Source organism: Phascolarctos cinereus, unplaced genomic scaffold (genome assembly GCF_003287225.1).
Source record: "Phascolarctos cinereus isolate Bilbo 61053 unplaced genomic scaffold, phaCin_HiC Scaffold_3;HRSCAF=262, whole genome shotgun sequence".
Lineage (NCBI taxonomy): Eukaryota > Metazoa > Chordata > Mammalia > Diprotodontia > Phascolarctidae > Phascolarctos > Phascolarctos cinereus.
Window position 1 is genome coordinate 72,345,781 of NW_027555736.1, and position 27,051 is coordinate 72,372,831.

At 40.2% G+C, this 27,051-nt stretch overlaps 1 protein-coding gene across 1 annotated transcript in view; it reads left to right on the forward strand.

Annotated features, from left to right (window-relative positions):
• HPSE2 (heparanase 2 (inactive)) overlaps positions 1–27,051 on the forward strand; it is a 730,238-nt gene that overhangs the window by 64,920 nt on the left and 638,267 nt on the right. Inside the window, exon 3 of the mRNA XM_020996755.2 lies at positions 18,108–18,269. Coding sequence (XP_020852414.1) covers positions 18,108–18,269 — 162 coding nt within the window. The remainder of the gene's footprint in view (positions 1–18,107; positions 18,270–27,051) is intronic.

The following is a 27,051-nucleotide window of genomic DNA, read 5'->3' on the forward strand; positions in this document are numbered from 1 at the left end:
ACATGATACTCACTAGCTGTGTGACCCTGGGCAAGTCACTTAACCCCGATTGCCTCAAAAAAAAAAAAAGAAAAAGGAAAGGAAATTGCTGTAGTTTGCTAGGTGACACAGTGGATAGAGCACTGGCCCTGGAGTCAGGAAGACCTGAGTTCAAATGCAGTCTTAGACACATAACACTTGCTAGCTGTGTGACCCCAGGCAAGTCGCTTAACCCTGTTTGCCTCAGTTTCCTTATCTGTAAAATGAGCTGGAGAAGGAAATGGCAAACCACTCTAGTATCTCTGCCAAGAAAACCCCAGATGGGGCCGTGAAGAGTCAGACACATGTGAATGAAAACGAAAACAACAACAAACCAGTATTTAAATGGCTGTTATGTGCTAAACGTTGTACTGGCACCAAGGCTACAAATACAAATAGAGAAATAGCCTCTCCTCAGGAAGAGATTGTTTCCTAAAGAGAGAGACAAGCATTTATAAAAATACAGGCATTCCAAAAATCTTAGTGTCGTTCTAAGGTTTGTTTTGTTTTTTCTTTTTTTTTGCTTTTTGGTGAGGCAGTTGGGGTTAAGTGACTTGCCCAGGGTCACACAGCTAGTAAGTGTTATATGTCTGAGACTGGATTTGAACTCAGGTCTTTCTGACTCCAAGGCCAGAGCTCTATCCACTGCCACCTAGCTGCCCAGTTATAAGTTTTAACAGCTTTAAACTGCACTAAAATTTTTGAGATACCCACGTGTATAAAATATGTGTATACATGTGTTTGTGTATATATATATATATATATATATATACATAATATATATATGTATATATATATATATATATATATATATATATATATATATGTGCACCTAGGTATTTATACACACTGTGTGTGTGTGTGTGTGTATAAAGTATATATATTACATATATACCTGTGTGAATATATGCCTATATATTTATGTATACCACGTGCATGTACATACGGGTGTATATGCACACATGTATATATACATGCTATATGCACACATGTGTGTGTACACACAGAGTAGTTACATACAAGGGGGTCTGGGAGGGAAGGCACTAGCAGTTGGGGGATGGGAAAAGCCTTGATGCAGAAGCTGGTGCCTAAGTTCCATCTTAGGGTAAGAGAGGATTTTCACGACCAGAACGGCATACAAAACTGAAGAAAAAATATCCTGGCCATGCCATAGATTCCAGCCTACTCAACCATAAACACAGGAAAAAAACCCCACCAGGATGAAGAACGGATGGATATTACCTAGATCAGCACAGTGAGTTCGCTCCTTTGGGGTCCAGCTTGGGCAGACATCACCTAGGGACTGTGAGCTGTGTCCAGAATTGAACGGAAGGAGGAAAGTGGACTAGATTGCTTTTGGGAAATCCTTCAGCTGCCTCCATGAGCTTCTTCTTGCTACAAAAACTCATCTTTTTAATTCAAATTTTCTCCTAGTAATGACTGTGAGTCATGGAATAGAATTTCAGAAAAAATAAAAATTGCAGCTAGCCCAAGGGGAATGAAGAGACACAGAGTTTAAGGAGGTGAAAACGTGCAGTAAAGGATGCTTTTGGGGTGAGAAGCATTGTAGGAGAAGTAATGGCGGTGTAGGATTATAGGGTTTGCTTTGGAAGGGATCTTAGAGATAAAAGAGATCATAGATGTGATAGAATTGACCTCAGGAGTCATCAGGTGCAGCTCCACCTTCCTTCACCCTCCTCCCCATCTTAAAATGGGGGAACTGAGGCCCAGGGAGGTTGTGAGTTACCCAAGGTCACGCATGTAGTAAGGCTCCACAATGAGATGGTAATATAGCTTCATTTTATAGGTGAATGGACCAAGGCCCACAGATGTGTGAAGAATCTTGTCCAAGGCCACACACACACACACACACACACACACACACACACACACTAAATAGCAGCGCTGTGATTTAAATCCAGGTTCTCTGATTCCATACCCAGCATTTCGGATATGATACATCCTGTTACAGTCTCAGCATTGCACTGGTATCCTTGAAATATTAGAAAAATGAGAAGAAAGCCTCCAGTACATTGGGCAGAGCCTCTGGAAGGATATGTAGAAGGACACGGACAAGAATTACACCGGGTGAGAAGCCTGGCCCAATGTGGAGGGTAGTGTGGTACAATGGGTAGAATACTGGGTTTGGATTTCAAAGATCAGTATTCAAATCCTGACTGCCATTTACCAGCTATATGACCTTGAGTAGGTCACTTCTTTTCTCTAGGCCTCAAATTTTTCATCTAATAAATGGGGAAGTGTGGGGGGGCACTGTAGTAGATAACCTCTCAGACTCCGTTCACCTCTAAATCTGTAATCCTGTGATTGCAAACTTCACTGCTGTATAAAGTACTCACCTTAATGAGATTATAGATTCACTAAAGTAGCATCATCATCTATTACTGTTAGTATAGAGAAAAGATTTCCATTTTAAAACCTTAGGTTCCATTTAAATACATTTAACAGTTTTTGTTCTGATAAGCTTAGAGTGTGAAACCCTTAAGAGCTAAAAGAAAAAAAAAGTCTTTGGCAGAAAACAGTTATTTGGTCCCTGGATCCTACCATTCCACAGTGGTTCAGTGAAAATCAGTCAGTACAGCTCTTGTCATTAGGTGCCTGATGGGAGGAAAGTGCCCAGAGTCATTGTGGTTGCAGGAAAACTGATTGGAAAAAAGATAATCATGGCGCTTCATGCTGGGAAATGTTCAGATTCACGATGGGGCTTTGTTTGCTTGTCATTTTTTTTTCTTTCTGCTTCTGCTAGGGAAAAGTTCAGGAGCTTCTTCTGTTCAGAGAGCTGATTGGGAGAATTGGATAAACAACTTAACATTTTTTCCTTAAGCTGGAAGGAGACATGGCCCTCACTCTAGCAAAGATGAAAGTTTGAATAGAAATGGCAAGGACTTAAGACAGACTCTGAGAGGATGTTGTAACTCTGGTTAGATTAGGCTTCAGAGTGTGTCAGCTTCTGTCAAGCCTGATGACAGAACAAGTTAAATTAAGTTGTTATTGATGGGGGTTGGAAATTAATGGAAAAAGGTACTAAATGCAACTGAGGTGTTTGTATTTCCACAAATTTTGTTCTAATTCTATTTAAACATACTGCTTGTGTTAATATTTGACGATGTTGATTAACCTAATAATTTAAATAAATAGTTTTATTTTTATGAGATAAGCACAACTGAAAGAGAAAGCATGTTATTTTCTTTGATCTTCATTCATGTGGTGAAAGCCACCTGATGAAGATTTTACCCTAAGGGTAGGCAAAGTATTCTAATCGTAGACAAAGGACCTTATGACAACCTTTAAAATATTTAATAATAGAAAATAAAACACCTTCCAAATCAGGTGGTCTTAACCTTTTTAAATTTTATGAACCTCTTTGTCAGTCTGTCAAAAACCTGTGGACCCCTTCTCAAAATAATATTTTAAATTAAATTTAAATTAAAGGAAGTTATATTTCAGTCATATCTGATTCTTTGTGGAGTTTTCTTGGCAAAGATACTAGAGTGGTTTGCCATTTCCTTCTCTAGCTCATTTTACAGATGAAGAAACTGAGGCAAACAGGATTAAGTGACTTGCCCAGGGTCACACAGCACAACAGAGGGATTAAAAGGAAGTTAATTATGTTGAAATGACAGTTAGATATTTTAAAAAAAAAACAAGTTCATGGATTATATACCAAGAACTTCTGACTTAAAGGAAGTGAGGTGGTGACACCCCTGAAAATGAAGGTCACAGGATCTTGGATTTAGAGCTAAGGACTTGAAGTCATCCAGGCCATTTTACACATGAGGAACTTAGGCTCAAATAAATTAAATGACTTTCCTGATGTCCCAGAGGGAGCCAGGACTTGGACCAAGATGCTCTAATTTCAAAGCCAATCCAGTCTTCTTTTCATTGCCACTGTTATCTGAAAAAACCAAGAGGACTGGTCTGGAGGGCCTTCCAGCTAGAAATCCTATGATCAGAATAGCCACCCTTTCCTCCAAAAGAAACTAACTCCCAATCATCTGCCTTTTGAGGGACATCATGGTACAAACAGGAATGTTCTAAGGTTCAGACTAAGACAAGGGGAAAAAAAAGTTCATGGAAGTACCCAAAGTGCTCTTGAAAATGAAAACCCGCCGATGGAACCTGGGCTTACACGAAATTAATTCAAGTGCCCAGCACTTCCCCTGTCCTCCTTCCCTCATTTGGTGAAGCTGCTGGACACAGCCGACTTGTACCTTCCAAATCTGAGGCCAATTCAAAGGCTCCCAGGGTCCAGGCTTAGGACAGAGGGACCTGGAACCACTGCATGTTACTGTTGCTAAGCTCCAGACTAGAGCTGATGAGGTCAGGGACTCATTTTGTAACTATGGGAACATTTTGAGAGAGATTCCTCTGATAGCTACTGTGAAGGAAGAATTGCCAAGACTTGGTGGTGAACTGAAGAAATTGTATGTATGACTCCAAGTTTGTGACAGCAATGAGAAAAATGGACCTGGAGGTGAAAGTTTAGCATGGGTGATGATTATCTTATTTTGAAAATGTCAGTGTGACAGCTGGGATGAGATATTGTGTAGCCAGGAAATGGGATCATAGGATTTAGAGATGGCAGAGATCTCAGACACCATCTGGTCCAGCTGCCTTGTTTTATGGGGAAGAGCACCAAGGACCACAGAGTCTATGTGGCCTGTTCAGTGTACAGGTAGTGGATATATAGAGCTGGGTTTGAACCCAGGTCTTCTGACTCCCAAATCTAGTACTGTTTACATAGGTTAGACTTAGAGATTAAGAAATGGAATTAGCTGAAAATGTCTGGTGGCTGGAGTCATGTAAACAAGTGTTCTGGGAAGACAGAGGGTACGCAGTACAGAAATTTAGGGGCCCATGCAGGAGAATCCTGCAAGGGAAGAAGTAAATGGCCGAAGATTGTGAGACTGCTCAGAGCTGGGTCAGGCTTAGTCCTGGGAGAGGTCACCTTGTCCATGTCCCTTATTTTAAGGATAAAGAAACTGAGGTCCAAGAGAATCTCAGTTGGTTCCTCAATGTAGTAGGTGGATAAACTGGAATTTGAACCCAGGATCTCAGATTTCAAGTCTAGTGCTTGGTCCATTGTTCCAGGCAGTGAGGTTAAATGACTTGCTTGGGGTCACGTACAACTGTTGTACTGAGGGCAGGATCTCCCTCACTTCAAAACCAGCCCTCTCCAAGGTAGCCCAACTTCCTCTTCATCCAATAACTATTATAATGTAAATGGAAAGAAGTTGAACAGCCTCAAAGCTCTGATTAATTGTAATGATTAACAAAGTGGTACAGTGGATGCAGCACCAGGCTTGGAGTAAGGAGGACCTGAGTTCAAATCGGGTCTCAGACCAGACACTTGACACTTCCTAGCTGTGTGACCCTGGGCAAGTCACATAACCCTAATTGCCTCACCTAAATAAATAAATAAAGAGAAAAGATGAAGAAAAATGCCTTGTTCCTCCTCTTGGTAGAGGGGTGTGCATGTGTGTGTGTGCGACTACAGACATGGAGTGTTGCAAACTATCAGATATAGGGTGGCTGTGCTTGCTGGTTTTGCCTAACTTTTTTTTTTTGTTTTACAATGGAAGGCTCAGTGGAGGGATGGAGGAGGGATATTAGGGAAGGCCTGTGATGTCTGTCAGTCACTCAACAAACATTTATTAAGCTCTTAATATGCTAGCTCTGGAGGTATAAAGAAAAAAAAGATGTAAAATCATATGACTTTTTAAAGTGTGTACACCAACAAAGAAAACAAATGATGTGAATTGTTTATATAAAGTATATATACATACACAGACTATGTGTTTGTGGGTCAGTTTACAGATATTCGGTACTGGGATCCGCTAACTCTCACCTGTGGCTCCAAGGAGCTGTGGCGTGCACAGCCACCACACCCCAGTAAACTGTTTCAGCAGATGGGCTATACCAGGTTGAAGGTAACTGAGGGGTCTCAAACCTGTCGGTGAGTCAGTGGGGTGTCTACCCCAAGCATGTGAAGACTTCCCCTGGTGCGATGGGCGGATGAGAACAATTTGTTCCAATGGCCACGAAGGCAGCTGAAGCAGACGCCGTGGAGCGCTTTAAAGCTTGGGTAGACATTGAGGACACCAAGGTCATCCACTGCATCTTGAGTTGACTTTGTCCTGCCACTGGACTGTGATGATGCAGGAGGAGAGAGTGAGGCTGCAACTCTGCCTCACTTAAATCCAATTTACACACGAATCAGAAGACATCACCCATACCATTTTACCATTGGGATCATACGTCTACATCTGGAATGTGTCTTCAAGGTCATCTAATCTAACGCCTTCATTTTACAGATCAGGGATCTAGAATCCGACCAGTTCAATGCCTCTTGCACAGGTCTCACAGCTGGTAAATGGCATGATTTGAACGCAGGTCCTCTGACCATTCTTGACACTGTTCCATGCTGCAGTTGTTTTTGTCAGCTACTTAACATGATAATTGTATCTTGAATCACTCAACCAGATGATTACATCTGTCTTTTTGTTCTCAATGATGCTGGCCCCACCTGCCTCTCCGGTAACCTCTGTCAGCTCATCCAGTCACTCAAAGGACAAAGTAATAGGAAAGCAGAAAATTCTGCATCCCAAGGCTTCCAAGTCACCAGAGAATCCGACTGCAGGCTCCCCCTTCTTTAAACCTTATCTTGGTCCACCTTCACTTTCAGGAAGATTTCAATTTATCTGAACTTTATATCTCGCCACCTAGCACAATGATATGCACACAGTGGATGATTAATGACTATTTGGTGAATGAATGGACTTGGTTATATGGGTGGGGAGGTATGGAAGAGAATGTAAACTATGAAGAAGAGGAAGGAAATATAAACTAAGATTATTACATACATTTCAGAAATTTTCTGAAGAGAAGGAAGATAATGTGATGGTTGGATGGGAAAATGGGGTGAACCCCATTTTTTTTCAAGTTAGGGAAGGCCCTGGGCATTTTGAAATAGATTGAAGGAATAAACATTAGAGGCTGAGAAGTTGATGGTGTGTCTGGGCACAAAACAAGCAGTGAATAGTTACTTATTGCTTTTTTTTTTTATTGCTTTTGCTTGGTGCAATAGAAATAGGGCTGAATTTGGAGTTAGGAGACCTGAGTTCAAATCTTAGCTCAGCTGGTGTGGGACTTTAGGCAATCCTCTCAGGGCCTCAGTTTTCCTGAGATGAGGGGCCTGGACAAGATGACCTTGTAAGGTCCACTCCAATTCTAAATGTGTGATCTGAATTTAATCAGTGTAAGTCAGATTCTGAACCTGTAATTGAAGATGTTACAGAAAGGAAAGGCTATGGGAAGAGGTCTAGAAGGCAGAGGGGTAAAGACATCTTTACCCCAAAACTTTTGGGAAAGTGGGAGGGTGAAGAGAGGTCGGAGGGATTATAGGGGTGGGGAACCTGTGGCCTTGAGACCACATGTGGCCTTCTAGGGCCTTGGGTGCTGCCTTTGACTGAATCCAAACTTCACAGAACAAATCCCCTTAATAAATGGATTTATTCTATAAAACTTGGACTCAGTCAAAAGGCTGTACCCAAGGACCTAGGACTCCACATGTGGCCTCAAGGCTGCAGGTTCCCCACCTGTGGGATAGGATATGGCAAACTGCTCCTCAGTTTGCAGGGAATGGGAGAGGAAAGGCTATGCTGGGAGGTGGGGCGTGGATTTTCATGTTCCACTGGGGGCCTGGAGGCTCAGGAACAAGGTGAGGAAGAGTCTGATGGTGAAGGTGAGTCTCCCCTAGATGGAGTAGGATCAAAGGGGTTGGGGGCAGGGAGTGGCTGGGGATGAGGAGAGGTACAACCTGGATTCAAACCTCTCCATCTGGCATTTAAAGTCCTTCCCACTCTGTCTGGTACTTCCATTTCCGGCCCCATTTCCTATTTCTCGCTTCCATGCACGTACTTTTCATTCTTGTCAGACTGACCCAGTAGCTGCTGCCTGTATACTGCATTGCATCTGCCTCCATACTTTTGCCCAAGGAGATCTCATCTCCAATGTCCCCAAAGTGTGCTCCCTCTGAAAGTTGGCTGAATTGAATCAATTAAATGTTAATGGGTGGGTGACAGGAGGAAGGATTGAGAACATTGTGCTGGAAGAATTGGGGTGCAGGAGACTGAGGGCACAGAATATACCCAGGAAATGGATGAAACACCCACAATGGCATGCTGTTGTATTGAGGTGCAGGTGGGGCTGGCAATTGTGGTGGGTCAGAAAGGGTAGAGGAGGGTAAAGGTGATTGGAGAAGAATGAAGAAGTAGATAGATATTGAAGGTTACTTGCTATCAGGGGACAGATGTCGGAAATATCTTGGAAGGGGATGTGTAAATAGCTTTGTGTTTGAATAAAATGCTTGTAGTCATTTTGATCCTTACAGGAAAAAAAAGCAAAAGAGACAGAAATACTCACCAAATCACAGATTCTTAGAGTTGGAAGAGATCTTGTGTTTATTTAATCTGTGTACATGTTGTATTTCCCCTTTAAAATATAAGCTTTCTTCTTTAAAGGCAAATATCACTGGAGGCCTCTAGTTCCTTTTGTTGAACCACAATCCACCATTTTTATAAGTTTAACTTGATTCTGTTCTCTGGAACAAGTTACCTCTTCTGCATATTAATCCTAACAATATTTGACAGTAATTATTGCACCTCTCCTTAATTTCCTCTTTTCTGGGCCAACTACCCACAGGCTCCTTGGGTAATCTGATTTCTAGACCCTTTCTGGTCCTACTTGGAGGGAAGCCTTTCCTGGTCCTCCCCTGTCCCAGCGCCTTACCTTGGAGATTAACTTCCATTTATACAGTATGGATTTTCTAAGTACATAGTAATTTGCATATTGTTTCCTCTGTTACGATCTGAGCTTCCTGAGGGCACGGCACTGTCTTTTGCCTTTCTTTGCATCCCCAGAACTTAGCACTATTCTTGGCACATAATATGCACTCAATAAATACTTGTTGACTATCTGAAATATATATATGTATATGTACATACATATATATATACACACACAGATAGGTAGATAGATAGATATATTTACATGTACAATCAGTCCTCAACATTTGCACATCTAACTTTTATGACTTCAAACATACAGGTGATTTTATTTGTAACCTCATTTTCACCTTCAGATTGGCAACTGCGTACATTTGTGGCGATGCATTGGAGGAAAATATGAGTGGCTCCATGCCTGCAAGTTATGGAATGCCTGGTGTTAGAAACAAAGCCTTAGAGAAATAAAGCCTTCTAGTTAAAAACAAAACTAAGGTCGGAGTGAGTGAAGAATCATTTATTTTACGGTTCTTGCGAGAGAACTGGGCACATCTCTCAGAAGACATGGCCCCGATTACGGAAGCCAGAAAAAGTTTTATACTGTTAGAACGCCTCGACTCCTCCCTTCCAGGCCCGGATTGGTCCGTTCCTTTCCAGGTTACAGTCTTACACATTCACCTATCTCACGTCCCCTTGACATGCCTTCCTCCATCCCTCTTCATCCAAAAGCCCGTGCTCTTTGTCCTACTTAGGGCTAGTTAAAACCGGTTCTGCCCTCTAGAACTTTGGGGTCTATTAAAAGATTAGGGCCCTTCTCATTGCCTTGCCCTTTCAAGGTTTTGCAAGTTTGTTAAAACAGTGTAACTTCTTTGCTGATGTTGTAAGATGTCAGAGGTTATCTTAAATTGTGGGAGCATGATACCTTGTCCCTTACACCCGATATCCTATTAGGCACTTCACTAGTCTTGTTTACCTTACCATTTGTAAAGAGATCCCTGTGTATTGGTTGCATGTTTTCATTGTTTGCATTTAACATCCAAGTTTTGTGTTGCAATTATGCCCCCAAAGCATAGTGCAAGTCCTTTGGGCACTAAATCCAAGTTTAGAAGGTCAGTGATGCAGTTTAGGGAGAAAATAAAGGTGTAGGATAAACTTTGTGCTGGAAACTCTGCTTTGTTGCCCTCTGCAAGTCTGGTGTTAACAAATTGAGATTAGTTATATCTGCAAAAGAGGAGGAGAGTATTTCAAGCTGGTGTGTACTGCATGATCTCTAACACCATCCACCAGCTATGAAGGGCAGAGTGTCAGAGGTGATGCTGAGACCTCATTAATCCCAGAGTCTTCCAATAGCAGTGACTAAAGTCCTAGCAATCTCTCCCTTGATTTTTAGAGGCAGCCGATGTAGAGAGGCTTACAGCAGTATAGTATACAGTACAATGTCCTCATGCTGCCATCTCACACAGTGGAAGGTGAGATTCAGGTTAAAATAATTTTAGTTTTAACAATTTTAGTTGTTGTACAGTATTTATGGTACTGTAGATTTCATGTGTTATGAAAGGTGAATATTGTCTGAAGTAAAATTTTTTTTTAGTTGAGATGTTAGCACAAAAGGTTACAGAATCTAGGGAATTCCTAGCAAGAAAAAATGTTTTGCATGTTACCAATTTTATTTTGTGTATTGCATTTTATGGATTATTTCATGGTTACTGTGTTAAGAAAAATACTTATTATCAAAATTAATGTTTTGTTATAAAGAAAAGTGTATTTTCATCAATCTCTAGAGAAAGACTTTGGTTTTTGGTGGTAGTAGGATCCTAACCCCCTGTTTCCTGCAGGTTCAATGTATTAACATTCATGCTTTTAATTTTCATGCCCTTTTCTAGGAATATTACCCCCACAAAAATTGAGAATTTATTGTATATATATATATATACATACATATATGTGTGTATGTACATATATATACATATATATATGTATATATATATGTACATCCCTCTCAAAATGTAGTGATTAGAACTCAATTCCCTTCAATAACTATTAATTGAACACAATACTATAGATATTAACCAGCACAAAGTCCACTGGGATGGCTTCAGGTGGCTATTTGAGTGGCTACTTGATCTCCTCAGCAGGATCTTCCCACAATGCCTTTGGACACTAAATTCATTAATTCAGCCTAAGGTTGTGTCAGTTTTTTGGAGAGCAACATCACAGTGTTGACACAGGTTGGACTTGTGGTCAGTTGATCTTACCAGGTATTAATACGTGAGTTAATCTACAGTGAGGTGTCTTCTTCTCTGTAACCATGGAATTAATTTTTTTACTTCAGTGACCAACTTTACGCTACGCTTCTTAAATTTCATTTTGGTTTCTGCTCAACTTTGAGCATGTTGAGCTCATTTTGAAGGTTGGCATTAATTATTCTTTTTTGTACCCTCTACATATTAGATAAGTGTGCTTCAAAGCTTTTACCTGTGTGACCTTGGACTGGTCAGTGAAACTCCTTTTGCTTCAGTTTCCTCGTCTGTAAAATGAGAGATTGGACTCAGTGACTTTTGGGGTCTCTTTCAGCCCTAGATCTATGATTCTGTGATTCTATCAGAGCCATAACTAGGGTGGGGTGACTGAGGCTTTGTTAAGAGTTCCAAAGTTTAGAGGCCTTGAAACAAATCAGTTAAGTATCTAGTTTGCAAGAATGATTTGTTAAAAAGAAAGGTACCATGAACTCACCCTTCCCAGCAATACAAGGATCTAAGATATCTCCAAAGGCCTCATGAGGGAAAATGCTATCCATATTCAAAGAAAGAACTATGGAATTTGAATGCATATCAAAGCATACTATTTGCTATTTTTTTCCCTTTGTTGAGTTTTGTTTCCTCTTTCTGGTGGTTCCTCCTATTGGTACAACATCACTAATGTGAAAATATGTTTAATAGAAATGTGTATGTATAGCCTATATCGGATTGTGCGCTGTTTTGAGGAGGGCGGTGAGGAAGGAGGGGGAGAAAAATTTTAAACTCAAAAGCATATGGAAGTGATTGTTGATAAATCAAAATAAATTAATTAAAAATAAAAAAAAAAAAGAAAGGCACCAGCGGGCATAGCTTTCTCTTTCTCCCATCCTGCATTGGGCAGCTGTACTTCAGGCAGGTACACCCCTGACCCTGCCCTCCTGTTGTCTTCCCAACCCTGGGGACATGTTCTGAGATCTCCAGCCTGTTTTGTGCTGATTACCCTGGGTGTCTTTGCCCCAGGCACAAACATTGCTGGTCATGGCTGTGCTTTCTGTGTCTTTATCAAAGTCTTTAATAACAAAGGGGACTAGCACAGGTAGAGGATAGAACCCAAGGGCATTTCATTAAAGACCTTCCTCCAGTTTGACATTGAGACATTAAACAGCAATTTTTAGGTATAGCTGTTCTACCAGCTGTGACTTCGCCTATCAGAAAAGGAAATGAGGTTGGTTTGGCATGGCTTATCTTTGTGAATCCGTGATGATGCCTACTCATCATTTTCTAAATGCCCACAAATCATCTGTCACCTAAGCCATACTATGTTTTTGCTAAGTTTGTTGCTACACAATTTTCAAGATTCACCCTTTTTTTAAAAAAAATTGGGATATTTGTTTTCCTCTGGTAATCTGGCACCTTTTTCATTCTCCTTGGTTCCCCAGAGAATGTTGAGAGCATCTTCTCTTTTTCTGTGATGTATTTCACCTTGAACTTCTTTCAAGTGTGTAGGTACAATCTTACTATCACATATTCACCTTACAATATACCACCTACCTCAGACTGCAGTTTTCCCATCACTTTGTCTGGCCTGTAGTTTTTAGTTTGAAGGCTTTTATGGGCAAACCAAAATTGTTTTGCCTTTTCTGTGGCACCTGCTAACATTATATCCTATATAATAACAGCACCTACCTCCCAGGGTTATTGTGAGGATCAAAAATTGTAAGATGCTTAGCACAATGCTTGCCACATAGTAAACACCATATAAATGTTAGTTATTATTATTATTATTATTGTTAAAATTTTCTCTAAGCATGACTTTTTTTTTCCTCTTCTTCCTCTAAACATAGCTAACAAACCCTTTTTGTTGTTATTGACATTTTTCATGAGTTTTAGTTCATTTTAGGTTTTAACCCTCAGGATAATATTTATACAGGTTTATGCTACTCTTTTGTATTTGTTCTTGTCTATGTACCTTTTTTTCCAGGAGTGTGCTAATAAATGTTTAACAACTAACTCTGAAAAAAATGCATGATACACTTTTACCTTTAATCTGCATTATTAACATTTTTCTCCATCACTTTCTTAAGTCTTGGTGATCAAGAAAATGATAAATCACGTCCTAATTTGTAGTGTTTGCTGATTTCAAAGGTATAAATGCTTACACTGAAAATTTAACAACTGGCTCTCCGGCTAACTCTAGCATATCCCTGTTTCCTTCTATCTTTTAATATTATTTTTTGAAATTTGAACTCATCAGAGAGCTCTCTGCGCAGCCAGAAAGGTGTTGTTTATTATCTAATCCTGTCCCCACTATCATTCTTCTTCATTGGGGCTGTTTGTCATCATCTTGTCATAATGTCACTTCACAGGATTTAGAAGTGGGAGGGAACTTAGAGATTGTTTTGCTCAATACCCTTATTTTACAGATGAGGAAACTGAGTCCCAGAGAAGGTAAATGACAGCCCTTGGTCTCATGAGTCCAAAGCAGCAGATTCAAGATTTGATCCTGGGTCTTCCACCCCAAATTCAGTATGTTTGGCGTCACACTCCAGCTGCTTCCAGCACTTTGCGTCCTTTGTGATCTGTATTCTCTTTTAGAGTCCCCTAGGATGGAATAGTACCATTTTTCCCTTCTGGAATCATTTTGAAACTTTTTCTAAAATCTAGAAAACATGTCTAGTGCTCCCTTTCTTTGATATTTTGAGCTCTAGAATATTTCCTCCTAAGGTTTTAGTATCAAGACTCAGTTGTGATAGACTAGTTTTTCCTTGTTGGTGAGAATTAGATCTGGCAGTTAAATATATTGCTTCCTTTACTTTCTGACAGGCAAAATTTTGCAGCAATTCAGTTCAATTCAGCGAACATTTACTACATGCCTGTTTATGTCAGGCACTGTGTTAGGAGCTAATGATACAAAGAAAGATATGATACAGGTCTAGAGTTCAAGGAACTTGTAATTTAATTGGGTGAAGATCAAGTACATGGCTAATTCTGATGTGAGGAAGGGGGACATAAAGTCAGAGGAGAGATCCAAGCAAAGTGCTATGAGAAATTTGAGGAGAGTACAGTAGGGATCTCCTTTCATCAGAGTCAACACATCTATCAAATGTCAGGGTACGTTAATTTCTTAAAAATGCCTTAGCTAGTCTTCATTTCAGTTTTGTGTACTAGGAGATGATCATCCATATATTTTATCTGACAAGGTGATTTATATTCTACCCCCAGAATAATATAATTCTGGTTTCTCCTATTATTCTCACCCATATGCTCTTACCCATGCTTCCATTCTTGGGTTCATAGGTTTCTACATAGGTGTGTATATATATGTGTGTGTGTATGTACATATATATATATGTAGAATATATATATATGTAGAATATATAGAATATATATATATATATATATATATATATATATATATATATATATGTATGTATGTTTCCTTTTCTATTAGATCTATTTCTTTTGAACAAAATAAATTTCAGTTGATGTATAGCAGCCATCAGGTGTCAGTGAAGCATAGGAAAAAATTTTAAACTGTCTTGTTTTAAAATATTCAAATTCATTTTTTTTTAAACCTGTGTTATATATGTATATCTGGTGGGGCAGCATAGCATAGGGGATAAAGGTGGGCCTAGAGTTAGGAAGACCTGGGTTCAAGTCCTTCCTCTGACACAGACTGGCTAGATAAGTCACTTACCCTCACAGGGTCCATGGCAAATGTCTAAGATTATAATTGGCAGAACAATTATTGATCTGTATTAGTTAAGGGGGCAGCTAGGTAGCACAATAAATAGAGCACTAGACTTGGAATCAGGAAGACTCATGAGTTCAAACACGGCCTCAAACACAGACCCTGGGCAAGTCAGTTAACCCTGTTTGTCTCAGTTTCCTCACCTGTGAAAGGAGATGGAGAAGGAAATGGCAAACAAGTCCAGTTGTGAAGAAGATCCCAAATAGGGTCACAGAGAGTTGGACCCCACTGAAACAACTCATAAACAACAACAGCAAAATCACTTAAGGGAGTTTCCTCACTAGAAGCTCCCCATGTCAATAAAAGAATCTCAGGAGTGAACAAAAATTTGGCCATCGTAGATATTCTCAGCCAGCTTCCTTATTATCTCCTGCTGACGTCACTGGACACCTTCTCTACTCTGCTGTTCTTTCTGGGTCCCCCATGCTGTCTTCTACAGTCGCTGGTTCTGGGATTAGTTTCTTCCCACCCATTGCCTCAGAATTCATCTGAGCACTCTTTCAGTCAAATAGTAAGTGTCCAGCGAAACACATTCTTTCCAGCCTTGGACCCTCAGTAGGAGCCTGGCTTTTTAGTATTGTAGGAAGTGATCTAGGAAACCATTTCCTTGCTAATACCCTCCACAGTCAGTCATTCACTTTCTATAATCTTTCTCTTCCCAAGCCAGGACTGTCAACAGGACGAAGAGATGAAAATACCACCTGTGTCCCAAGCCCTTCAGTTTCCTACCCAGAACTTCAAAGTCACTAGAAATACATTCCAGATTTTTTTCCAGTCTATCATTTGTTCCCACATGAATCAGCTGAATTCCTTGGTTTTTTGGTTGCAAAAATAAGTACTGAGAAGACAATAACTTTTGGGTACAAAAGGTCCCCTACTTGATGGGAAGCATCCTAGTTGGGCGTTTCTTTATAGAAGAGGCTATTTTTTACAATTCTGTATTGTACATCTGCTTTGAGTGAAATTAAACTGAAGCATAAGATGCAGCTTGCCCTTAATGGGAAAATAATTGTGAAAGAGGCGAATTTGCAAAGCGACTCCAGAACTTCTGACTCTCATCACTGACCCACAGATGACCTCTATTGAAAGAGTGAAATCGAATCAGTTTGAGTACTGCTTCACCATCGAGGCACCTGGAAGATAGTAGGGAAGACCCAATGGAGACAACCCACAGGACAGCTGAGGCACAGGGTCTGAACACAGTCCTCATGTCTTGGGTCAAACATGTTGCAGTTCTCAACTAGCACAGACAACAGATGGCTGGAGACATGACGTCAGCAGCACACGTACTCACACGATGAATTTTCCATGTAGAACAACATGAGCGATGAAACAACATGTCCCTATGAATTGAGTAAACCATGAAAGTGAGTTGAGGAGCAAGAAACTGAAATGAAATGACTGAGAGAGACAAGCAAATAAAATGTAAGGAAGAATATTGGAAACAATCAGAGATATTTGCCAAAAATGACACTGGGTGGGTGAAACTTTTAGAGTTCTAATTCTGTTCAGATCTGATTAAAATGTCAGTATCAGTGCGGCAGAGATTCGCAGTGGGTCTTCCCCTCTGGATCAGTGCTTGTCCCTGTGCTTTTTGGCATTTTTACTCATGGTCTAAATAAAGGCAAAAATGGCATGCTCATTAGATTTTCAAATGAGATGATACAAAGCTGGGAGGTATAGTTAACACACTGGACGACAGTCAGGATCCAAAAGCATCATGACAGGCTACAGAATTGGGCTAAGTCTAGTGCAATGAAGTTCATTAGGGATAAATGTAAAGTCTTATGCTCAGGTACCAAAAAATCAATCTCCCAAGTAAAAAATAGTTAGATGGCAGTTCCAAAAATGATCTGAGGATTTTGGTAGACTACATGCTCTGTAGAGGTAAACAATGGGATGTAACTGTATCCCCATATATGTATGTATATTTATATGTTTGTGTATATATGTATATGTATATGTGTATGTGTATATATATTATATATATATATATATATATATATATATATATATATAGTATACACATATCCATATACACATCTATCTGTCTGTCTGTCTGTCTATCTATCTAGAACCATCTTGAGCTGCATTAAGAGAAGCTTAGCTTCCAGGAATAGCTCAGCTTCTAATTGTTTTGTTTCACTCTCCCCTTGTTGGGAGTATTGAGTTTAGCTCTGGGTGCCATAGTTTAAGAAGGACATGGAAAAGCTGGAGAGTGTCCAAAGGTAGGCAACAAGGATGGTGAAAGGCCTTGAGCCCATTGTCATATGAAGGTCACTTGAGTGAATTAGACCAGTTTAGTCTAGAGAAGAGAAGATGCAGAGAGAACACAATATTGGAAGGGCTGTTGTGAAGGAGGACTAGATTTGGGAGTTTTGTTTTTTTTTTTGGTGTAGAAGTAATGGGCCAAAGTTGCTGAGAGGCCAGTTTAAGCTTGATATTAGGAAGGATTTCATTAACATTAGAATTGTTCAAGAGTGGAATGGACCACCTTGTTAAGTGGTATGCTTTTCTGCTTGTAGGTCTTCATGAAAGGCTAGATGTCAGATATGTTATGATGGAATTCCTTTTACGTATACTTTGGATGAGATGGTTGTTAAGGTTCTTCCCAAATCTCCATTGAGATTCGATGAAATTTATGTATTGTTATCTGAAGATACAGTTAGAATCTCCTCTATAGCATCAATTAACACAGTGATGAGCACTCTATTTTCATTTAACCAATTGACATCAATTCGCTTTTACTATAAGGATATTTGCCGAGAGATATAGCAAGAACAGAAATATAAATATGTCTACTCCCCTCCTTTCCCTGCCAAAAAAGAAAGAGAGATGACACGACCTTACACCACCTCTGCCCCTGGAGAGTAGGAGAGTGGGCTTAGAGGTAACTACAAAGCATTCCCTTTCCCAAGTTCATTACCAAATGTGGCATAGCTGATGAGGCTGTTCAGTCCTTCCTAGTCCTGGCAAACTCTGGCATGGATTCTGGGTCTTAGAACCCTATTGCTGTCTTAACCTTTTGAAGCTCATAATGTCTCAGCTTAGTCTGTTCCATCTCTAATAACCTTTGGCCCAAGGCAGGACACACCAGAGTCAGAAGCAATAGCAGAGCCATAATGTGATGTCACATAGCTCTTGGTGGGGAGTGCAGGCCACTGGAGCTCTTTTCACCCAGTGGCTCATAGCACTTTCTGCCTTAGGACTTTCGGCTCTCATTCTGTTAACTAAATGAATTGCTCTTTGGTAGAATTGGGTTTCATTTTTGTTGCGCACCCTCTCTTTTCCTTCTTGCAGACATCGTTCGGAGTGATGTTGCCTTGGATAAGCAGAAAGGCTGCAAGATCGCTCAGCACCCAGATGTAATGTTGGAGCTTCAGAGGGAGAAGGCGGCTCAGATGCACTTGGTTCTCCTCAAGGAGCAATTCTCCAACACATACAGTAACCTCATATTAACAGGTAAGGCTGCTGAGGTCCGCTGACCCCCACCACAGCGAGTTCCTGGCTTACATCAGTTAACAGTCTGAAGTTTTGGATTCAGCAGAGTGGTATCCTGCTGAACTTTGTTTTTGCCAGTTCTATCCTTTATTTAGTTGCAATGACTTTTGTTTTCCTATGGCAAATATTCCATGTGGCTGGAATGTACATTTTTGGCCAAAGATCGTAGACTATTCTGCATGTATATTTTCAAATGTCAGAATCAATGAGAAGCTAATGTAGGTTTGTAAAAATATGACTCGCTAAATATGTATGTGTGATTTGAAAGAATTACTAAATTTGGTATCCTTAAAAAAGTGGCTATTGATAATGACCTGTGGGCAGAGTTGAGAATGTTTTATTCCTGGTGGGGGTTGCATTCTCTGGGGAATTTTATTTTCTCTAATGGAGCCCACAGGCATTGAGAATGGACCCCATCCCTCATGTCCTTGTATGAGTTTTAATAGGAAAATGAAAGATGGATGGTGATTTTAGCAGAGAAGATCCCTGAGATAGAATGAGCAGCAGTATTTCTAGGGCTGCCAAGAAACTTTGCTGGTACGCAGACAGGATGAATCTGGGAGCCTTTGTCTTAAGGTATTTGTGACGCTACAACAGCAGAAAATGATGTGAGAATTCTCAAGAGTAGTTAAGGATTTTAGATAGAAGCAGCAAATCATCGGAGTCACCTTGTTTCTCTTGAGGGAAACAAGACAGGCCTGCCTTTTCTTGACCCAAATAAAGTCTAACAAACTCAGAGTGTGTGTGTTTACCTTGTTTGTGGAGATTTAAAAAAAAAGTTGGCCAAGCCATGAGAAATTACATTTTTTTGCACTCCAAACCCAAATGGGAAAAAAAAAGGCTTTCGTTCCATTGTAGGCTCCCTGACATTTTTTCCAGGAATCTCCTTGTGATAACACATTGTTTTCCATTTTGAAAAAGCTCAGTGTCTTCCATTTTCAACCTGGTGAGAAAACCGAAAGGCTGAAATGAAAGCTGGACCCAAAGGCGCCTTTAAATTGGGATTACAGACACTACCACAATCTCCTTCTCCCTGTGTTAGGTTGACAAGAGTTGGGAACATAAATGATAATTTGGTGTATGCAAATGGTTGGCTGTTGAGAGTGCTCAAAACTCCCTGAGTTCCCTCTAGCATACCACGTATGAGTGTGTTGGAGGGGATACCAATTTTTGCCAGTCTCTGACGGGCTGCGTCAGAAAAACAACAGATTGATTGGTATCATCAAGGTAGTTAAGAACAGTGTGATTCTTTGCTTCCTTCCCTGGTCTAACTTTTATGTTTTTGACCAAATGAAGGTGTCAGAGCCTGGAGTCGTTGAGTATATTACAGAAGAGAGTTCAGGGTAAGACACCCTAGCTCTCACCCTGTTATCCTTGAATGTGGCTAAAGGACGCATTATCTTTGAAAACGCAAGCATGGTCTATTGGCTTCAATGGAGTCTTTTCCAATTTTCAGTAACATAATCCCCTTGGATGTTTATTCCCGGTTCAAACTGTTGGAATCAACATTGTCAACTTTCACCCTGACAACTTGCTTACTTTCTCCTAAACAAACTTACCCCAGTAAAGAGGCTTTTCCCTGCTTTTGCTTCTCTCAGAGCCACTTCAAAGCGTCCTCAGGCATTTTCCACATTTTTCACCCAAAAGGCCAGGGCCCGAGGTGGTACCTTGTTACCCCTGGAGCCCTTGGAGTTTCCCGTTTTGTTTACATGAGAGTTCAGAAGGTTTGAGCCCCAGGTGTTGGGAAGTAATGGAGTCACTGCAGCTTAGCACCAGCAGTAAAACTATTTTAATGTCCGTTAACTAAGTCTTTGATTTTGAGCAGTGTGGTTTTCTAATTGTTGTGAAGTTTAATCCTTGATTTCTTATATAAATCTTGAGAACATGGTCTCCAGACAGCTAAACATAATATTTAAACATAACTAAACTAACTTTTGTAAATATTTCCCTTTTCGGTGATGAATGTGTATTGGTAAGGGGGGCAAGGTTGAAGGGGGTGGAGACCTCTCTAACGGAGTGACTTTCTTTACCCACTTATTTAGAACACCTACGCTAGGGTTTCTACTTGGTGATGGACTAGTTGTTTTATGTAACTCCCCCACGAACTTTGAAATATCAGCAAGGAAAGTATTTATGTGTCTGGGACTGGTGTAAGGACAGTAGACTTCTAGATTCTTGAGGGGGAGGTGTCTTTCTACATGTTTTCTCCACTTTCACTCATTTATTAAAGCCCTAGGGTGATAAGAACCTCAAGGGTATCCCTTTTGTTCATTTCTCAGATTCCTTAGATCTGTGGTATAGCTTTGTGCCATGCTGGCATGATAGTTAGAGAACCATTGTCACTATCACTGTTTTACAGATGAGGGATAGAAATGGTCAGAAATGGTTGCCATAAACATAGTGACCATTAAGTGGAATGGATTGGGAAAGTTGGTTCAGGGATTATAGGAAGGAGGAAAAATGGCATCTGTCCACAGAGAACAATGTGGATACACACGAAACTCAAGTAGTGACTTGGATTTAAAAAAAAAAAAGAAATGTACAAAAAGTGGAAGCAAAGGTCAAGTGCTAGTGAATGAATATAAGAGTATGGCATGGTCCCATAACGACAGTGTCAGGAAAGCAATGTTGGCAGAAAAAACAGGATCGAAGAAGGGATAGACTTTTTGGGGGGTTGCATGGGATGACGACAACCAATAACGGAGTGAAGATAAAGCCGCTGATTTCTTATTTTGCTTCTGTTTTCTCTGCCAAAGACAATGACCTTTATATTTAAAATGACCGAAAAAATAGGAAGTTTGATGCTCAAGACAATAAATAGATAATAAGAAAGTATCTAGCTGCCCTTGATGGTTTCAAAGTAACATGGTCCAGAAAAACTTGGGGACAACAAGAACCGACAGGTGCTATTGCTGTCAGTGATATTTGAAAGGTCACGGAAAATGGGGGAGGTACCACAAGATTGGAGGAGGACAAATTTGTCCCAAGTTTTGAAGAAAAGGAAGAGAGTCTATAAAGTTTAGGGCAGTGATCTTGACTTCAGTTCCTGGGAATATTCTAGGACAGCTCATGTAAGAGATGGTTGTTGAACATCTAGCAAATCAAGTTGTGATTTCAAAAAGCCAAGAATGCCTTTATCAAGAACAGGTCATGCCATTCTAACCTCATTTCCTTTTTTGAAAGGATTAGTAAGGCAGTAGTTGAGGGCTATGTGAGGGATATTGTTTACCTAGATTTTGACAATCTTTTGGATAAGTTCTGTCATACTATTCTTAAGGAGAATATGGAGAGGTATTGAGTAGATGATACAGTTAGATGAATTCAGAATTGGTTGTGTGGTCAGAACAATAAATAGTTGTTAACAGTTCAGTGTCATTGACCTCCTTGGTAGGAGGGCTCCAGTAAGGTATCATAGGGATCTGTGTTTGGCTCTGGGCTTTTCAACAATTTTACCAATAACTTGGATAGATGATATTTTCACATGACACAAATTGGGGAGGGAGAGCTACCACTCTGGATGATCCAAAAGACAGACTATAGTGTTGGGCTGAATATAATAAGATGAAATTCAGTAGGAGTAAATATGAACTTGGGAAGTTGTGTTTTGTTTTATGCTCAAGTATAAGATGGGTGAGGGAATACTGGCAATAAGACAATAATTTTCTTAAAAAATTTTGAGAGTTTTAGTGGACTTCCAGCTCAACATGAGTCAGCAGCATGGTATGGAAGCCAAAATAAAACTAATGTAATCAATCCTGGGTTCAGTTAATAAAGGAATTGTTTTAGGAATAAGGAGGTCATAATCCCACTATACTCCAACCTTGTCAGACCTCATCTGCAGTACTCTGTTCTGCTCTGGTTGCCATGGTTTACTAAGGACAGGAGGACAAGGAGAGCAAATGGTCTTGACTCTATGCAATATGAGGGTTTGTTGAAGGAACTGGGTGTGTTTAACCTAGAAAAGAGAAGACTGACAGAGAACATGATAACTGGGCAGCAAATATTTGATGGTCTTTTAAGTGCAGGAGGGCTATAACAAAGGGCAGAGCTAAGAGTAATGTATCGATGCTCAACTGTGCATTTACTGGGCCTGGTGGCCAACTAAGAGAGACCATGGGCTGGGTTAGGTTGGGCTTTTTGATGTGGGTACAACATTCTGGTCTGTAGACATAAATGACTTTTCACTGGGACTCAAATAGGCCTGAAGGCCCTATTGTTCTGTGTCCAGTCTGTCATCAAAACCTCTAGATTCTAGAGTCTAGAAGTACCTTTTCTAGAGCTCTCAGGTTTATCTTTTTCTCTCTGTACCCTCTACTACTGTAATTCTCCATCACCCTCAGACTGTGATTACTGCAGTAATTGGCGCTAGCTGAACTTTTTGTCTTCAGTCCATCTGCTGACCCATCCCGTATATAGTTGTCGGACTAGTCTTTTGAAAATGCTACTTATAAGGGCAGCTAGGTGGCACAGTGGATAGAGCACCAGTCCTGGAGTCAGGAGGACATGAGTTTAAATCTGGCCTCAGACACATAACATTCACTAGCTGTGTGACTCTGGGCAAGTCACTTAACCCCAATTGCCTCACCTTAAGAAGAAAGAAAAGAAAATGCTACTTATGCCATGTGTTATCAGCACCTGCATCTCATCAAGTCCCAAGTGAAGCTCATCTTCCCTGCCCTTTCCCCCAACCCCACCCCCCAAACAAAACCCTTTTGCTTCTCTTGTCTTTCCTTTGTTTTAACAGGCTCATCATCATCCTCCTGTCTTTAATTTTCCCATTGCTTTCCCCTGTCATATTCAATCGGTCATTGAATCTTGTCAGTTCTTATGAAATGGCTCTCCCCCACCCCCTTCATTGATAAGCTGGAAAGTGTCCAAAGAAGGGTAACTAGGTTGGTGAAGGACCTTGAATCCTTTTCATGTGAAACTGAAACAACTGGGCATGGTTCTCTGGGAGAAGAGAAAGCTCAGAGGGAACATGGTAGCAGTCATGAAGGATTGGTGAGTAACTGTTCCACCCCAGCTTCCACTACCTTAATTCATTTCCTAGTTACTCTTCCTGGAGTATTTCAGTAATCTCCTAAGTGGTCCATTAGCTTCTATTCTCTGCACTTTAATCCATCCTTCCAGTTGTTGCTAATATGATTTAAATGTTGCTTTAACCATGTTATCTTCGCTACTTAAAAACTGTTCCCTGGTGCCTCACTGTTTTCAGAATCAACTTTTACCTTCTTAAAATGCTGTTAAATTCCTTCAGTTGTTCCGGAGTGAGTGGTGACTAGTTTATATCGGCAGATTGAGAAGCAAACATCGTGCCAAGGTATGCAAAACTGTGATATTTCTATCATAGAGCTTTCAATCTTTGAGATTCCTTCATCAGTGAGAGCCTGTGTTTTCAGGCTGGAAGTGATAACACACACACACACACATACATACACGCACACACACGCACGCACACACACACACACACACACACTCTTAACATGTTTATGGGATCATAAATTTGGTTCTAGAAAAAGGACTTTTGTTTCTGAAAAGGTCATCTAGTCTAACTACGTTTAAAAAAGATAGAATTGGTTTCTTAAAATTTAACAAGCATTTTTTCCTTCTTTCCCCTCCAAATAGACGAACAAAAGAAAAAAGAAGAAAAAAGAAAACCCTTATAACAAATGTGCATAGTTAAGCAAAGCAAATGACCACATTGGCCTTGTCAAAAACGTATACCTCATTCTACATCTTGAATCTGTCTCCTCCTCTGTTAAGAGTACAACTCTATTCATTTTACAATTAAGTATACTGAGATTGAGGGAGGTTGGGATTTCATTAAGATTACACAGCTACAAAGTGGAAGATTCCCCTTCCCTTCTAAGATGGCTCCTTCCATGTACTACGTATGTTTCTGTTTTTACAGTTATCTGTTCCCTATCATGGGGCTTAGGGGTACAGCACCCCTGCTATGAAAAATATATGTAAAATTTTTTGGCCCTCCCTTCACACCAGAGAAGTCTGAATTATTGTGGTATTAAAAGATAAAATATGTTGATACTAGACAATACTATACATATATTTTATGTATTTCTGAGTTTCTAAACTTTTTCTGTGTTGTCTGTTTTCCTTTGCATGTCATCTGTGGCTTTTGCAAAACTCCCCAAAAATTCCCATTTAATTTCTTAGGCTGACCTAACTGCGATGGGGAAAGTTGCAATATGAAAGGGATAACTATACATCTTGTTTCTCCCTAATATTAGAATATTAACTCATTGAGGATTGGGACTATTCATGACTTTTCTTTTATCCTTGTTGCTTACCACATTTCCTGGCACATAGCAGGTGCTTAGTAAATGCTTCTTGATTGATTGAGTGATCCATACTCTGGCCCCAACTTACCTTCCCAGAATTATCTCCTGCTACTCCCTTCAGGCAGTCTTGACATCAGCCAAACAGAAACACTGCCCCACATTTTGCCCAAACTACACCCACCCCATTTATGGAAATTATACTCCCTTCAAGGACCAGCTGAACTACTGTCTCCATCATTAAGTGTTTCCTGAGCATTCCAGGCATAAATCCTCTTTCCCACTTTCCTTGTAGCATTTCACCAATACGTCAGAGGGTTCAATCAGTCCAAAAGCATATATTAAAGATTTACTGTGGGCTAAGCCTCTGTCTACAATCCTTGATCTCAAGAAGCTAACGTTCTTATTGGGGAGATAGTGTGCAAATAATTAGGTACGTGTAAGTTCCTTATGAATAGGGATTATTCTGCTTATATCCTCAGTTCCTGGCACAGAGTAGGCTTTTAATAAATACTCATTGATTGATTGATATGATATCTCTCTCTCTCCATACACACACACACACACACACACACACACACACACACACACACACACAGAGTAGACCGGGGGGGGGGACAATATCAGAGGGGAAATTACTAGCAGCGGGGGGTGGGGAAGGAGGCCTCTTGAAGAAGATGGGATTTCAGCTGAGACTTGAAGGAATGAAGAGAAATGGGCAGAGCCTTCCAAGCCTAGGAGACAGCCAATGCAAAGGTATGAAGATGGGAGGTAATAATAATAATAATAATAATAATAATAGCTAGCATTTATATAGCACTTTAAGGTTTTCCATACCCTCCACAAATAATTCATTTCATTCTCATAGCAACTGTAGAAGATAGGTGGTATTATTAAAAAAATCTGTGATTTCACAGTGTTGTATTCTCTCCACTGGTGCGGATTGCAGTCCTCTTCTTCATGAGTTCCTGTGTCCAAAAAAATTCATTCCTTGGTGCTGACCTTTTGGACGTGAGCTTTTCTGAAGTTAGCTATGTGATTCTTGCACAATAGGCGTATAATATGTTGCCAGGGCCAGATCTGGTGCCTTTCCATCTTGGTAGCATTGATCAACTGGGGGCACTTCGCCAGTATTGAGTTTAGGAAACTGATGTGGCATCTTTCCCTGTAGTTATTATTACCACTACTAACAATATTATAATTGACATTTATATAACCTTTTAAGGTTTGCAAGGTACATTACAGACTTTATCTCACTGGATAGAGAGAGCTGGGCCTGGAATCAGGAAGATCTGAGTTCAAATACAGGCTCAGACACTTACTAGCTATGTGACTCTGGACAGTTTCATAATAAGAATACCCAACACCAAGGGTTGTTGTGAGTAGCAAATAAGTCAATAGTTGTAAAGTGATTAGCATAGTGCCTGGCACATAGGAAGTGCTGTAGAATTGTTACCTATTATTATTAGCACTAGGCCGGTCCTTAATCTCCTTTTTGCCTCAGTTTCCTCATCTGTAAAATAAAGATAATGAGAGTACCCACTTGCCTCCCAGGGTTATGAGATCAAATGAGATATTAATTGTAAAGCACTTGGCACAATACTGGGCACATAGTAAGCACTATATAAATGTTAGTTATCATTATTAGTATTGGGCAGCTAGGTGCTGGGCCTGGAGTGAGGAAGACTCATCTTCTTGAATTGAAATCCAGCCTCGGACACTTACTAGCTTGTGACCCTGGGCAAGTCACTTAACTCTGTTTGCCTCCGTTTCCTCATCTATCAAATGACCTGGAGAAGGAAATGGCAAAACACTCCAGAGTCTTTGCAAGAAAACTCCAAAATGGGGTCATGGCTGAAATGGCTGAACAACAACAATCATTATTATTCTTTTTGTCATTGTATCTCCAGTGCCTAGTATGGTGTTTGTTACGTAGCAGTTTTTCAATATATACTTATTGATTGACTTCTCCAAAGTCACCCATCTAGCACGTCAGCTTTTCCTGACACTAAATCCCCAACTCTGCTCCTACATGTGGGAGACCTTGGAAAGTATGGCAGTTGTCATTGAAAATGATGACTAAGAAACACAGGAAGGCAGACTACAATGGCCTCAGTGTGCAAAAATAGACTTAAGTACTTCTGTTTTCTTCCTTTTACTAAAAACCCCTACTTTGATACAATGAAGTCAGGCCAGATGGTTTTATGGTCAGAGCACAGGTGAAGCAGTCTGGAGAATCAATCAGAGAGTTGTTATTATTAAGTCATTCTGTTTACATAATGAAGTTCTTCACTCCTCTGCCTCAGTTTCCTCAGGAGCCCAGAACATCTAAGGCTTAGTAGTTTACATTTATGTGGCACTTTATGATTAAAGTACTTCAAAAACCCTGTGAAATACAGGAAGTATTAATGTTCCCATTTTGCAGATGAAGAATGTCTAGGTTGCAT